Raw genomic sequence first — 13,783 nt, 5'->3', positions numbered from 1 at the left:
GTCAATATTCTAAGTTGCCGGATTGGAATTTTTAGTGTTCCCCAAGAGGTAACAGCTAAACTGACTTACGCTGGAATATGGGGTTCATTTTCGTCCCCTATTTTCAGTCATGTCAGGTACTCGGCTCCAAGATGCTTGGGGTGAATTCATTTGCAGCAAGTGAGCCAAGCTTGAAGACAAAAGTACTACAAATAATTTAAGGTTTGACTGCATTTGCAATTGGTTGAATATCCTGTTCAAACTTGGAAGAAAACTCTTCGAAAATGGGGAATGCACACCTTTACGGTGACAAAACCTACTAGAGGTGTCACTGATTATCTGCTTGCTTTCACACACATCTGCTTCTTTTCACACGCACAATATAGATACCACTGGCAGGGGAGAAAAACTTAGTAGATGCCTCATTGTCAAAATCAAAATGAACCACTGTGAAAAATTTGCATTATACCTTATAATAAATTAACTTAAATTATTCAGCTTTACCAGTCCTTCTTAACGTATGTACACTGATAGTTTCATCCAGATTCTTTTGCCTTCCTCTCTGAAAGCTGGATATGGGTCTTTTGCCTCCTCTCAAAGGTTTTTCTATGTTTTATATTGGTACTTCACCCATGAATTTTTTTTATACTGATTTGGCGCCATTCGTAGTGTGTGCCACGTCATATTTTGACCCTCTCTCAGAGATGTCGGAGTGCCTTGTGGCATTAGCTCTGTTCTGTACTCAGATCCGTCATAAAAGAACCAGTGTGCTATCTTTTTTGGCAGCTACGACGGTTTACATATTGGGTAGATGATACTTCCTGTTGCATACCTGCATCGTGCGGCTTCACTTTTGAGCGACTTCCTGCTTCTGCCTTTACACTGCGCCCTTGGAGTCGTGGGGAGGCCCTCTACTGGCGGAGAGTAAGCCCACTATTATTAGTTTATTTCTTCGTGCGTTGCAGCAGCAACCCTTTGTCTTTGTGAGGACATTTATTGCACGTTTATAGCGTATCAGCGTCGGCAGTTATCACGATCACGACCTTAAGTAGCCTTATTGTCTGGGTTTGTGAACTCAACAGATTTTATTTTCGATACTATTATTCGAGTACATATTAGGTACAAGGTATCCGTTAAATATTAAGTATATATAGGTTAAGATAATATAGGTTAAAGTTGTCTTTCCATCCCTGGATATCCTATTATCATATGCTAGGGAAGGTCTTTTTCGTACTTCCACTATTTACTTTCTCTTACATCTTGGCGTGCTCGTTAGACAGGCAATCGAGGAGGAGACCGATTTGGTGTTGTGTGCTTTTTGCCCTTTTCTCACAGTCATTCAGTTTTCAGAGGGGTTCTTTTGTTGTACGAGTTAATTTGTAATGAATTATTATCATAATTTTGTGGTTTTGTGTATCCTATCTGAGATTGTGCTCACCGAGTATACCCGTTTTGTGGTATTGATCTGAAATATCAGGTCCAAAAGACTTAACTTCAGACCATCTTGAAGTTCATAATAATCCCTAAAAACAGAATGTGTACATTTTCTTGCCTTCAGCCAGATGGAACTGGCAGGTGGTATCACCACTAACTTCCATGTCTAGTTTTTGTAACAACAAAATTTCTTCTTGGCACACTAAACATCAAACATTTTGATGTTTGTATCACCTGTAGAACAGAAAAGTTTTATCTACATATTGTTCAAGTTCATGAATAAGACATCAGTATCTCGAGACTGAACAGTCGTTGTGCTTTAAGCAGGCACATATGTATCAAAGTACTGAAGAATATCAAGTATCTGCTCTTTTTTTTTTTTCTATTGGGCTCAAATTTTCTAAACTGTCGGTTACTGTTTTACCCTCAAGACGAATGTAGTTTTTGTACTTTTATTCTGTTATACCCGTTATTTCCATAATGAAATTGCAGGTCTTTATTTACTTTGGCAGCTTAGCACAGTTTGAACTTAAGCTTCAGGAGTACAATGAAGTTCTGCATTTCAATGGTCAGGCAAGAATATGTAACAGTGACCAAATTGTTCACTCTTTTTAACCCTCTACCTTATCAGTTTTCAATCAAGCTAATCGTGTCAAGTCTAGCACAGATAAGTCTAACAATACTGTGCAACTGAAAATATGAAAATAGGGAACTGGCATAGCTGGGGATTTCTAGGTATTTTGCATTTCCTACTTTATCAAAAAATTTTCAAAAACACACCGATTCAAAATCAACATCAATTAAGTTTCTACTGCTTGGTATTGGGTAGCATACATTTCCTTAACAGTAGCCTATACTTTTGTTGCGTGTTACTGGTAAACCGTGACATAACGTTTCTGCTATATCAAATTTTACAACAAATTTGTTTTAAAAGACATTGTAAGTTTAATAACGAACATATGTGGCATCTGTGTAATTAATTAATTTTCACAATATACCTCACTAAGATCCAGGTTTATCCTACATGTACAATTCATTCTGTATGATACAGCCACTTGTATGACTAACTTGCTTTCTACAGCTGCCTATAAAATTTCTCACTTCTGGGGAGTTCTGACTTAGAACTATGCAAGTGTTCATTCTTTGATGTACATGAGGTTGCAATGCCAGCTTTATACTTTCATCACTTATCTGAATATAATAGTTAACTTGCCTTTCTCACCAAGGATATTTCATGGGAACAAATTTGAACAGAATTAAAATGGTACAAAGTATACAAGGGCAGCTAACGATTCCAAGCATGTCGGAATGAACCTTACAATCAGTTTATTTCAGATTAAATGGGAATATGGTATGTAAGTTCATTACCAGAATATAAACCATTATATATAAACTACCTGTGAATTTCAGAAGATGTTTGTGTGCTAAGGAACTATACTTTTTCCCACCTATTTTTTATGAACTAAATTTATGTACTAAAATACATTTCCAAATTAGTAGTGTAATCCTCAAAAACTAAACCTTAAATTTTCTTATGACAGATTTTATTATAAATTCAGCATTCAAGTTACAAACTTTTAATTCAAAGCAATATCCAAGTAAATTGTTCATGTTTTAAATTACAACAACATAAACCCTGTCACTATGAACATTCAGTTATATGTAACATTCCTCTATCAATGTACACATTCGGCACAATCTCCATATGAAAACTAGTCAGTGACAGTACGTCCTGTCTAAGTTACGATACAGGTACCCTCGGTTAACTGCGGGTGTTCCGTTCCCAGCCGATGCTGGTAACCGATAATCGCTGTTAACCGAAAACCAGCAATAACAGCACTAGAAACCTGCTTAACGGCGCCATTAACCGAATATCGGCGCCGTTAACCAGACTGGCGCTGCTTTTAACTAGAAATTGGCGCTGCTAACCGGATATTGGTGCTGCTAACCGGACATTAGCGCTGCTGACCAGAGATCAGCACCAAAAATCCAGTTAACAGCGTTGCTAGACAAGCGTTGTAAAACCGGATAGCCGTTAATTGATATCACTGTTAACTGAGGGCTGCCTGTCATGGGTTTTGTAATCCTCAGAGCAGTAAGAGCAAATTAGCAAAATCTTTGAAACTCAATGTTTCAACAAAGTAACAGCAACATTCTAATTCTAATTTCTCCAGATGCTACCATTAACAAACTACTGCATAATAATAGAACACTTCTTTGGATATAAAGCTATTGAAGAGAACATAGGCTAAATATAAGTATTCTATTTTATTGTAAATTATAATCATTATTCAAAGATATACACCAACAGGACCCATTGACTTGAACTTCAGCTTCCAATGCATAAGGCGGTCACTTGAATGTTAGATAAAAATACAGAAGGATGAGATCAGTTATTAGGGAAAACAAATACAAATTATTAACATACAACATCAATTGTTTTATGGTGGTAATACATGCATCTTTGCTTGAACGTTTGAGGTTCCAATTGTATTACATCCTCCAACGGTGAGAGGAATGCAAAGACCTCAGGAACAGAAGTTCGAAAACGTTTACTAAAATTTCTTTTGTTTGCCTACAGATGACACTGCGATCACTATCCGCCAGCTGAGTCAAGAATAGTAGAAATGGTGTCATTGCAGGAGAAAGCCCAGTGTGCATTATGTACCACGAAACAAAACGAAACAAAATCACCTGTTGCAGTTCAACGCAAGTTCAGAAATGAGTATGAACGAGATCCAGCCAGATGTTAAAAACATTAAAGACCGGAATTGTTGAAGACCGTAAGAGAAGCAGTAGGCCCAGTGTGAGTGATACAAGCTTCCCCAACTGCTGGACTGGGAGAGAAGGCCCAACAGAATGGCCACCACGTTCACCAGACATTGCCCCTCTTGATTTTTTCTTATATGGTTATATAAAGGATAAAGTGTACAGTGCACGAGTACCTAATTTTGAGACCTTAAAAGCAAGGATAACAGCAGTCTAGCAACAGTAACTATGGAGATGTTGGAGAATATCTGACGTGAGATAGAATTTCGCTTAGACGTACTCCAGGCAACCATTGTGGCACATGTTGAAATTTATTAGCTTTGTAAAAAAATATTAGTAATGTAAAAAAAAAAAAACTAAGTCGTTGAAATTAAAGAAAACCTTATACCTCTACTTAACATGGTTTGTGTGTAATAAAGGTCTGAAATAAAGGAAAGACATTATGAACAATCTATATAATTTAGGCCAAAGGCCAAGCACTTGGACCCATGAGGTTATTCAGAGCTGAAAAGAAATTGACTATAAAAGGGTTTGAAAGGTGCCACAGGAAATCCTCGCAGTTGCACTGTAAATCAATTGTTAGAGGAAAGAAAATGGAAACTAAGATGGAAGAAAGAATATAAACGGAGGTACTGTAAACTGAATGAAATATGGCTGCAGCTAGAGGCCGAAGAGATAGTGAAAATAACGTAATGCCTACAGCGTACCACATAAGTTGCACTGACGGCTCTACACCACTAGCATGCCAACTGGGATTCCAATTTCTTGAAACAGGCAATGATTGTATGGGCTGTTAAGAATGTCGAATAATTAAAGGAGAATTATTATCCAACAGAAGTTAAGCACTGAAGGAAGCTAGAGCAAGGCAGCAAGCAGATAAAAACTGAGAACCCTAGTACAAGACAGTATTTGTAACGTACACCGTGATAGAGTTGAAACTTAAGACCCCTTTCCCCAAACCAATATAAAACCAAGAGCATAACTATATGGAGAATGGTTAATGTAGCCAAGGCTTAAATAGACAGGAAGAGAATTATGCACAATATCCCGACCAAATTTACAAAGGGACTAAAAACCACATTATTTGAAAAATTAAAGCTAACTCAAAAACGGAAGTGGAGAGAAAAAAGCTAATGACAACAGCATGTGTCCCGCTTATCTTGAAACACTTACGTGTTCAAAACAGCTCATTAACAAAACCTGTAAGGGAGAGAGGTTTCAAATTCCTTTTGCTAACAAATGCAATATGAACAGTTCTGATGAGGAAATGGGAAGTGTTAAGCCTGATGCGTCAGTCACGCTAAACTGCAATTTCAAGCCTTTTTAAAGGATGAAATCCAGGAAGCACTTAATAATGAGAGCGACAACCTAACTTGCCTTATTTTTAAAGATCAGGACAAGGTTTCACCTTAATCTTTCAAAAGACTTCACCCCAGCCTCATGAAAAGTAGGATCTAAGAATCTGAAAACTCAAATGATTAAAAATTTTATGAAACGGTCCTGTACGTGGTAGACAGTCTACCATATATATTAGGGTGTCGCCTTGCAATTTTCTGACCTGCGATAATATTCGCAAGTATCGGTTTGTGTACATCACATCTTAGACAAGTATCATGTCTGTGATCATATTTCTTCTAAATCTCCTTCTATCGTTGTTTCTTGTAGGTAGGTTTGAAGTCGGTAAAACACATAGTGAAACAACAAGTTATATTTAACAGGTTTACATCACAATGATAACGACAGGAAGTTTTGAATAGCCCTTCCAGCGGAGAGGTGTGATAGAAGTCTGATATACAATTCTGTTGCGAGAACATTCGTTGAGCGACATATTGCTCAATGTTACACAAACACACGAGTATACGGATCTAGGTCTCTGACGTAGGCACAGACTATCATGAGAACGTCAACATGTATTTTGCCAATGGGGCATTGGTTGACGTTACCTTTTTAAATTGATGATCCAGATGTATTCAAATGAAGATGTGATACAAAGCAACGTCAAGGCAATGTCAGCTATTCACTAACTGTTATTTAGAAATGCTGCAAGATCCTACTGGAACACAGGAGTCATCACATTAACACAACATGTCTCTACACATAGAATGATGCAATACATTCTAATTAATATGTAATTATTACATATACAGTCCTTGAGCCACCTTTGCTGGAGCAGCACTGCCACCCCAACAATTAAACATAGGTCTAAATTGAGTAATAACCTATGACTTGCATTTAATTATCGCCACAGCTACATAAACCAAGTTCTCCTTACTTTCTATGCTCCCTATGTTTAGCCTTTTACAGCAAAAAGACCAGAATGCTTTTAGTTCCACGACACTAAGTTATGAAAAGACGTTGAATAACGCTTAGTTAAACTGGTGTAAAACGAATTAAAGAAAAACAACTTTTATGCTGTTAGGAAGTTTGTAAGGAAACTGTTACAAAAATGAAATATCTAAAAAAAACTAATAAAAGTAGGAACTTACTAATGCTACAGTTTACTATAATCATCTCGATTGTGGTACATAACTATGCCAATGCAACTGCTTATTACAATCCTCTCGCTTATATTACACAACTATAGTTTGCCTTTATATTGCAAGCAAGTCCTTTGAAGTTGCCAGCAAGCAAACTCTTAAAAGTTAGAAAATACCATTATTTTGTCAAAATTTTGACCACGGAAGTGTTCTTCCTATTCCATTAACATTATAATATGGCAGCTGTGTTTAAGCAGATCAGGTGCAGCACAGACCACCACCCCAGCTGGAACGCCCACAGACCCCACTACCAAGAAAGGGAGATTTCCTTTTGAAGACTACATGCTGCCCAACAGAAACTCTCCGATGATGATTACAGCACATTCTAACATCCTGGTAATGGACAACCAAAACAGAAGCTAGCAACTGCGAAAGCTTAAAGGGCTCTTAAATAGATTTTATGACCTGCAGAACATATTTATTGGAGATAACCTAGGAGTGAACTAATTTACCACAAACCGTAAGTAGGTTAAAAGAGCAATGGATATTCCATGGTTCTTCACTTAAAGGAAAAAATCTTACAGCAAGGGGATGGCCTTCATCTTTGGTTATGTTGTGTGGCATGTCTATAACGAAGTCAAATACTAATGAAGAGTATTTCAAACTAGAAGTAAAACACGGTAGAAAGCTGGAGCAAAACAGCAAGCAGATAAAAAAACCTTGAGAACCCTAACACAAAAAATATTTCAAATGTAGTACACCGTAATAGAGTATGAAACTTAAGATTGGATCCTTTCCCAAAACCAATATAAAACCAAAAGCATGACAGCTTAGGAGGATGGTTAATGTAGTCAAAGTGCAAATGTACTTAAGCACAATATGCCATGACTAGTCAGCACAAGGACCAAGAACTAAATTATTTTGAAAATTACAACTGACTCAAAACTGAAATAAGAAAGAGTTATAGCATTGAGTGCCAACAGAAGGATCCACAAAAATATCCAGCCTGTGCTGAGCTCAGTATCATTTATTTCTTAAAATATTCAAGCGTTTGAAACAGATCATAAGCTAAACCAGCAGGGAAGAGAAGTTTCAAATTCATTTTGCCAGCAAATGCAATATGAACAGCTTTAACGAGGAGATCGGAAGTATTAAGATTGTTGCGTCAAGCCTGTTCAAAGAATGTCCAGAAAGCAACGACAACCTAAATTACCTCATTTTAAAAGATCAGAACAGGTTTCACCTTATATCTTTCAAAAGACTTCATCCCAGTCACATGAAAAGTAGGATCTAAGAATCTGAGAAAATTAAAAAGATTAGTTTTGTTACCAACGGTTCCGTACTTAGTAGACACAGATTACCATGTCCAGTACTTGGGCCACGTTTTCTGGAGCAGCACTGCCATCCAAACTAAGGTGGGTCTATTCAACTCTGTTTAGCCTCTTCCCTTACAGCAAAACGGCCCAGAACGCTTGGGAAAACTGGTGTATAAACAAATTAAAGCAAAAAAGCAAAAAATTCTATTGTACTGTTGGGAAGTTTGTAATTAAACTGTTCAAAAAATGAAATATTTGCTAAAAACTAAAAATGCCTATAAACTTGCTAATGCAACTACTAACTATAATCTCTATTACTCATAACTGTAGTTCGTCTTTATATTGCAAAGCAAGGACTTTTAAGTTTTCAGCAGCAAACTCTTAAAATTGAGAAAATAAGTTTTTTTTCTATGAGCAGAAAATTTTAACCAATTAATATAAAAACATGGCAACCGAGTTCAAGCAGATAGGTTCAGCACACGCCCCACTACCAACAAGAGGAGACTGACTTTTGCAGACTGACCTGCCGCTCAACAGACAACTGCATTTGCTGGTCTGAGCACATTTTGACATTCTGGCAATGGGAAAACAGAACATAAGCTGGCCATTGTGAAAACTTAAGAACACTTAAAATAGGTTTTCTGACCTGCAGAACATTTTTACTGGGGATAACCTAAGAGTGAACTAATTTACCATAAACCTAAAGTAGGTTAAAAGAGCAATGGAAATTCCAAGTTCTTCACTAAAAAAAAAAAAAAAAAAAAAAAAAAAAAAACTTAAGGCATGGGGATTGGGGCTCCATTCTGAGTTGGAGTATTAGAACATCCAAGGCGAAGTCAAAAAATTAATGGGGAGTATTTCACAACAGACATTAAGCACTGTAGAATGCTAGAGCAATACAGCGAGCAATAAGAAAACACCCCCAAAAACAATTATTTTTAACGTTCTCCGTGATACAGTATTTAACATTCATCGTGATAGAGTATGAAACTGCTAAGACTGAACTCTTTCCAAAAACCAATATAAAACCAAAAGCATGATTACACGGCACAAGGGTTAATGTAGCCACAGGGGTCAAATATACTTAAACAATCATGCACAATATCCTCCCCCATGATCAACAAAAGGGCCAAGAACCAAATTACTTTAAAAATTCAAACATCTCACTCAAAAACAGAAATGGAGAAAAAAGTTAAAGGCAACAGACTTACAACAGAAGGATCCCTAAAGAAATTCAGCCTATGTTCAGCTCAACATCATGAATGTCTTGAAACTTTCAAGTGTTCGAAACAGATCATAAACAAAACCTGTATGGAAATGAAGTTTCAAATTCATTTTGCCAACAAATACAATATGAACAGCTCTGATGAGGAAATGGGAAGTGTTAAGCCTGTTGCGTCAGGCACGCAAAACTGTGCAATTTCAAGCCTTTTCAATGAACGAAATCCAGGAAACACTTAATACTGAGAGCGGTAACCTAACTTGACTCATTTTTAAAGACCAGAACAAGGTTTCACCTTAATGTTTCCAAAGACTTCACCCCAGTCTCATGAAAAGTAGGATCAAAGAACCTGAACACTTAAGCCACCTTTGCTGGAGCAGCACCGCCACCCCAACAAAGGTGGCCTCACTCAATTAAAACTAACGTCTAAATTCAGTAATAACCCATGACGCGTATTTATCTAAACAGCTACACAAGATTGTGGAAGCAGTTAATCAAAATCCTTATGTAATACTAAATTTATATCTAACAAGCCCAGTTGTCGAAAGGATAAACAGATCACTCAGTAAATAGAAAAGTAAATTTTGGGGAAATTGGGTACTTTAGTTAACAAAAAGAATTGACTGTTTTAAATTCAATTATGCGGGCAAAAACCTCTTCTAAAAATTATGTTGTCGATACTACTGGAACAAACGTGATAATAAAGTTGCTCTTCACTTCGGAAAACTAATAATCTGGGTTGCTGCAATTGAGAGAGAGAGAGAGAGAGAGAGAGAGAGAGAGAGAGAGAGAGAAGAGAGAGAGTCCCTCCTTCCTAAATAAGCTAAACTTACTTGTTACGAAATGCTTTTAAGAAAAGCCGTTTAAAAAAAAAAACGGGTTAGAAAAAGTAACCCACAAGATTACCGAGTATAACGTGTTTACTTGTATTTACAAGTCATTCTCTGTAATCTTGTGGGTTTCTCTTTCCATCTTCAGAAGAAAAAGTTTTTGTTTGGTTTAAACTGGATTATCCTACGTACCTGTGCCAATATGAGTTTCCTCTGCTATCAGTTATAAGAAAAAATAATACGTATTCCTTGTCAAGACAAATCCTGGGGCGTCGCCCCCTCAAGACACTGATGAACTTTACTCAAAAATTAGCTTGTCCCCTAGCCTGTGACATAATAAAATTCACTCCAATAAACTCAATACAGCTCTTATACGGCTTCAAAAATTCTTCAAAATGCGCTAATCATACTACAATGGGCGTAATGTCTGTCCGTCCGTCTGTCATTCAATCACGGCCAAATGGCTGGTTCAATGGGCATGAAACTTGGCAGGGTTATAGTGGGGACCCCAAAGATGGTTTATAATGGGGTTTCATCCTACCTCCCCCACAACTACCCCCCTAATGGACGTTATGTCTCCATCCCTTGATCAAGGGACGGGTGATAAAGGGAAGGGTGAGCTGGACATAATCTTTAACGTAAGGTTCCGTCTCCCAGTTCAAATCTCTCCTTCGTCCTGGTTTGAAAAGCTAAGCGAAATTCCACCTTCTTCCTCTCCACGATAGACTTCAACTTCACGTGGCTTATGCCTTCGAGCTCTTTGGGAGAGATCTAAACAGGGAGAAACAGGCAGAACCTTAAATTAAAGATTATGTTCAGCTCACCCTTCACAATTTGACTCATATTGTAAAATATAATTAATATACAGGGTGGGCCAAAAGTAGCCTCACAGTTAAAACAGAATAAAAAATAATTTATTAAACGCATAAAATTTTTCAGACATGAATAAGTGGCATATTTAAGAATGTGTGACATGAAAATGATAAAAATAAGTAGCATGTATTAATGGCACAGTATTAATTTTCTATTGAAGAGTACTTTGAATGAGAAACAGTTCATGAAGTAACTGTGAGGCTACTTTTGGCCCACCCTGTATACTATATATGCGACGTTTGTTTTGCAGGATAATTGTCCCATTCACAGCCAGGATAGTTAGGCGATGGTTTGAGGAGCAACGAGACATTGACCTGCTGGACTGGCCAAGTAAGGGGTGTGATATGAATCCCTTGGAAAATTGCGATCATCAAGGCAAGAGCGATCATCAAGGCAGCTCCTCCAGCACACCATGTCCGAATAGGAGATATTCAGGAAAAATCAACACATCGTCTACAATCATGTAGCCTCCGTTCCCAGTAGACTACAAGAGTCATCGCCAACGATGGTGGATGGAATAAACTTATACTGTAACAGAAGGGAGGAAACATTTTTGGTAGCGGGATGAATTTGTTCAGAAAATCTTAATAAAACTAAGATATTGTTTTTGGTTGAAGTGAAATGTCCTTTCATTGAGACTAAGCAATAGTTTGTTTTTGGTCATATCTTATTATATAACATATTTTATAATAAATGGTTATTTTTCAATTTATTGTGTATCCTTAATAATAGGGTGCTGTAATATTTGTCAACTAATTACGTATACATTAAAATGTTACTAATATCAGGTTTGGACGTCAAATGATATATATATATATATATATATATATATATATATATATATATATATATATATATATATATATATATATATATATATATATAAGGATATAATCTCATTATTACTTGATACATTCTTAACGTGGGAAATCACACCTGCAGAACGAACACAAACAAACAAAACGCACATGCTTGCCATCGATAAATGTAGACGTATGCCGAGCAGTTAAAATCATGCACAAAAATACGAGAATTTGATCCAATGATTGTCGGTTGTGACCAAACAAACGTCCAACTATAAGGAAGAATCGACTCCCATAATAACCCCTATGACAAGTCAAGATCTATGCCCCCATTATACTTAAGAGGGTAATGACACCAGCCACACTCTCAGCTCTATTACACTGTGTCTCCTTTCCGTCTGCCTCCTTCTTGCTGTTATCCTCTCTCTTATAACTGTCTCTTTGTTCCTCCTCCTTCAGTGTCTTCTAGGCTTTTGGAGGTCATTCTCTCCTTAACTTATGCCTTCTTTATTCCTTCATGCTTAATTTGAGTTACGTAAGGTCTTACACGATCTGATGCAAGTTGTCTTTGTAATAATAAGAATTTGGAATGCAGCTGTTGATACTAAAATTTTAATGAAAGAGTTGTAGGTATGCTGTTATTTGATAGAGAAGGCTTTTATTGGTAGATAGCTAAATCCCATTATTACAAGAGAGCTCCACGAAAACCGAGTTAATTCTTCTGTCAGTAACAGCAAGTAATAATATTATTACGATAAAAGTTGAACAGACGGGGTTTCTCGCCTCCATGATGAGAAAATAAACCTACAGAATAGATTCAGTTATATTATTTTCCTCAAAGGAGAAATTAGAGAGGGAGCAGAAGTTATAAACATGTGCTTGAAAGGGTGGGAGTGAAGGATGGAGGGAAAAATGTTGAGGGAAGACGTGTGGAGGTGCGGGTTTCATCATGCGTCTGGATGCACAGTTCTAGTGTTACCAGATCACATACAGCCCTTGTGGCTGAAATGTGTGTACTTATTACTGTGGCCGACTGTACTGTACATGGCGTTTAGAATATTCTTATCCTGAATGGTCCGCTCTTTTAAGACCTGTAAGGAATCTGTTTAATCTGTCTTCAGTTAATCTTCTTTCTAAAGTGTACTTATCGAAATTAAAACTGTCTTTGCTCTGTGATTGGCATAAACAAATGCCTTCGATAAGGATCTGAAAAGGTACTACCACTTCAAAAAAATGACCCTGTCATAGTCAAGGACAAAAAAGATAAACATATTTGCTTTGGTGTTTATTTTCTAAACTTTCCCCGTCTTCAACTGAAGTCTAACAATTTCCTTGTAGCTTTCAGGTTGAAGGGTGCAGGATTGAAGCTTTGCAGATAACCGTCCTTAGACACACCATGAAGGTCTCGCAGTAGGGGCACAGTTATCGATGGGATGGAAGAGAGTATAAGGTCCGGCCTTGCACTTAAAACAGCAAAGTCTCCCAATGCCCTGCAAAGGAAAGGAAATAACTTATTGTCTTGGAATATTACTTAAATATGGAGTAATGCATCAAGTATTCATGAAAAGCGATTAAAACTCGTCAACGAAACACCGTTGGCTAGTAATCGGCATTCGAAGAAAGTAACGCTACGCAAAAAGAGTTAGTTATGAAAACGAGAATCCCTTTTCTTTTTGAAACGTGAGTTGTAACGTTTCTTTTTCGAGTCTTAATTGGTTTATCGTGACAACAATGATTAGTGAACAGCCAGTTCCTGTCTTACCTGGTATCCCTCGTTGCCACAGCTACTTGCTTTGTACTTGACATCAACGAAAGGGTCATCACTAGGCAAAATTTCCTTGTCGAAGAATTTGCACATGCTGATGGCTGTCTCTCCACCCATTGGGTTCACTTGGGGACCAAATTTGTTTTTGACGTGCTAGATAAGTATGCAAATAAACAAACTTATTCATAACATGAGCAGGAAAAATTTAGAAAATATAAAATTGACCAACAAAAAAATAAAAAGTAAAAATCAGGAAAAGGAAAGTCTTCAAAATAACTGGAATCATGCGATGATTGAAAAGGAGCATCTTGCAGA

At 37.1% G+C, this 13,783-nt stretch overlaps 1 protein-coding gene across 2 annotated transcripts in view; it reads right to left on the bottom strand.

Moving 5' to 3' along the window:
* Positions 1-12,994: 12,994 nt before the first annotated feature.
* LOC135196038 (uncharacterized) overlaps positions 12,995-13,783 on the bottom strand; it is a 2,816-nt gene continuing 2,027 nt past the window's right edge. For both annotated transcript variants that reach the window (XM_064222512.1, XM_064222513.1), the window contains exons 4-5: positions 13,466-13,621; positions 12,995-13,193 (exon numbers count right to left, since the gene is read on the bottom strand). In XM_064222512.1, the coding sequence (XP_064078582.1) occupies positions 13,089-13,193; positions 13,466-13,621 (261 nt within the window). In that variant the 3' untranslated portion in view covers positions 12,995-13,088. The remainder of the gene's footprint in view (positions 13,194-13,465; positions 13,622-13,783) is intronic.

This window comes from Macrobrachium nipponense, chromosome 17 (assembly GCF_015104395.2).
Source record: "Macrobrachium nipponense isolate FS-2020 chromosome 17, ASM1510439v2, whole genome shotgun sequence".
In the NCBI taxonomy this organism is placed as follows: Eukaryota; Metazoa; Arthropoda; class Malacostraca; order Decapoda; family Palaemonidae; genus Macrobrachium; species Macrobrachium nipponense.
Note: the sequence above shows the minus strand (reverse complement) of the source record. Positions and strands in the feature narration are given on the sequence as shown.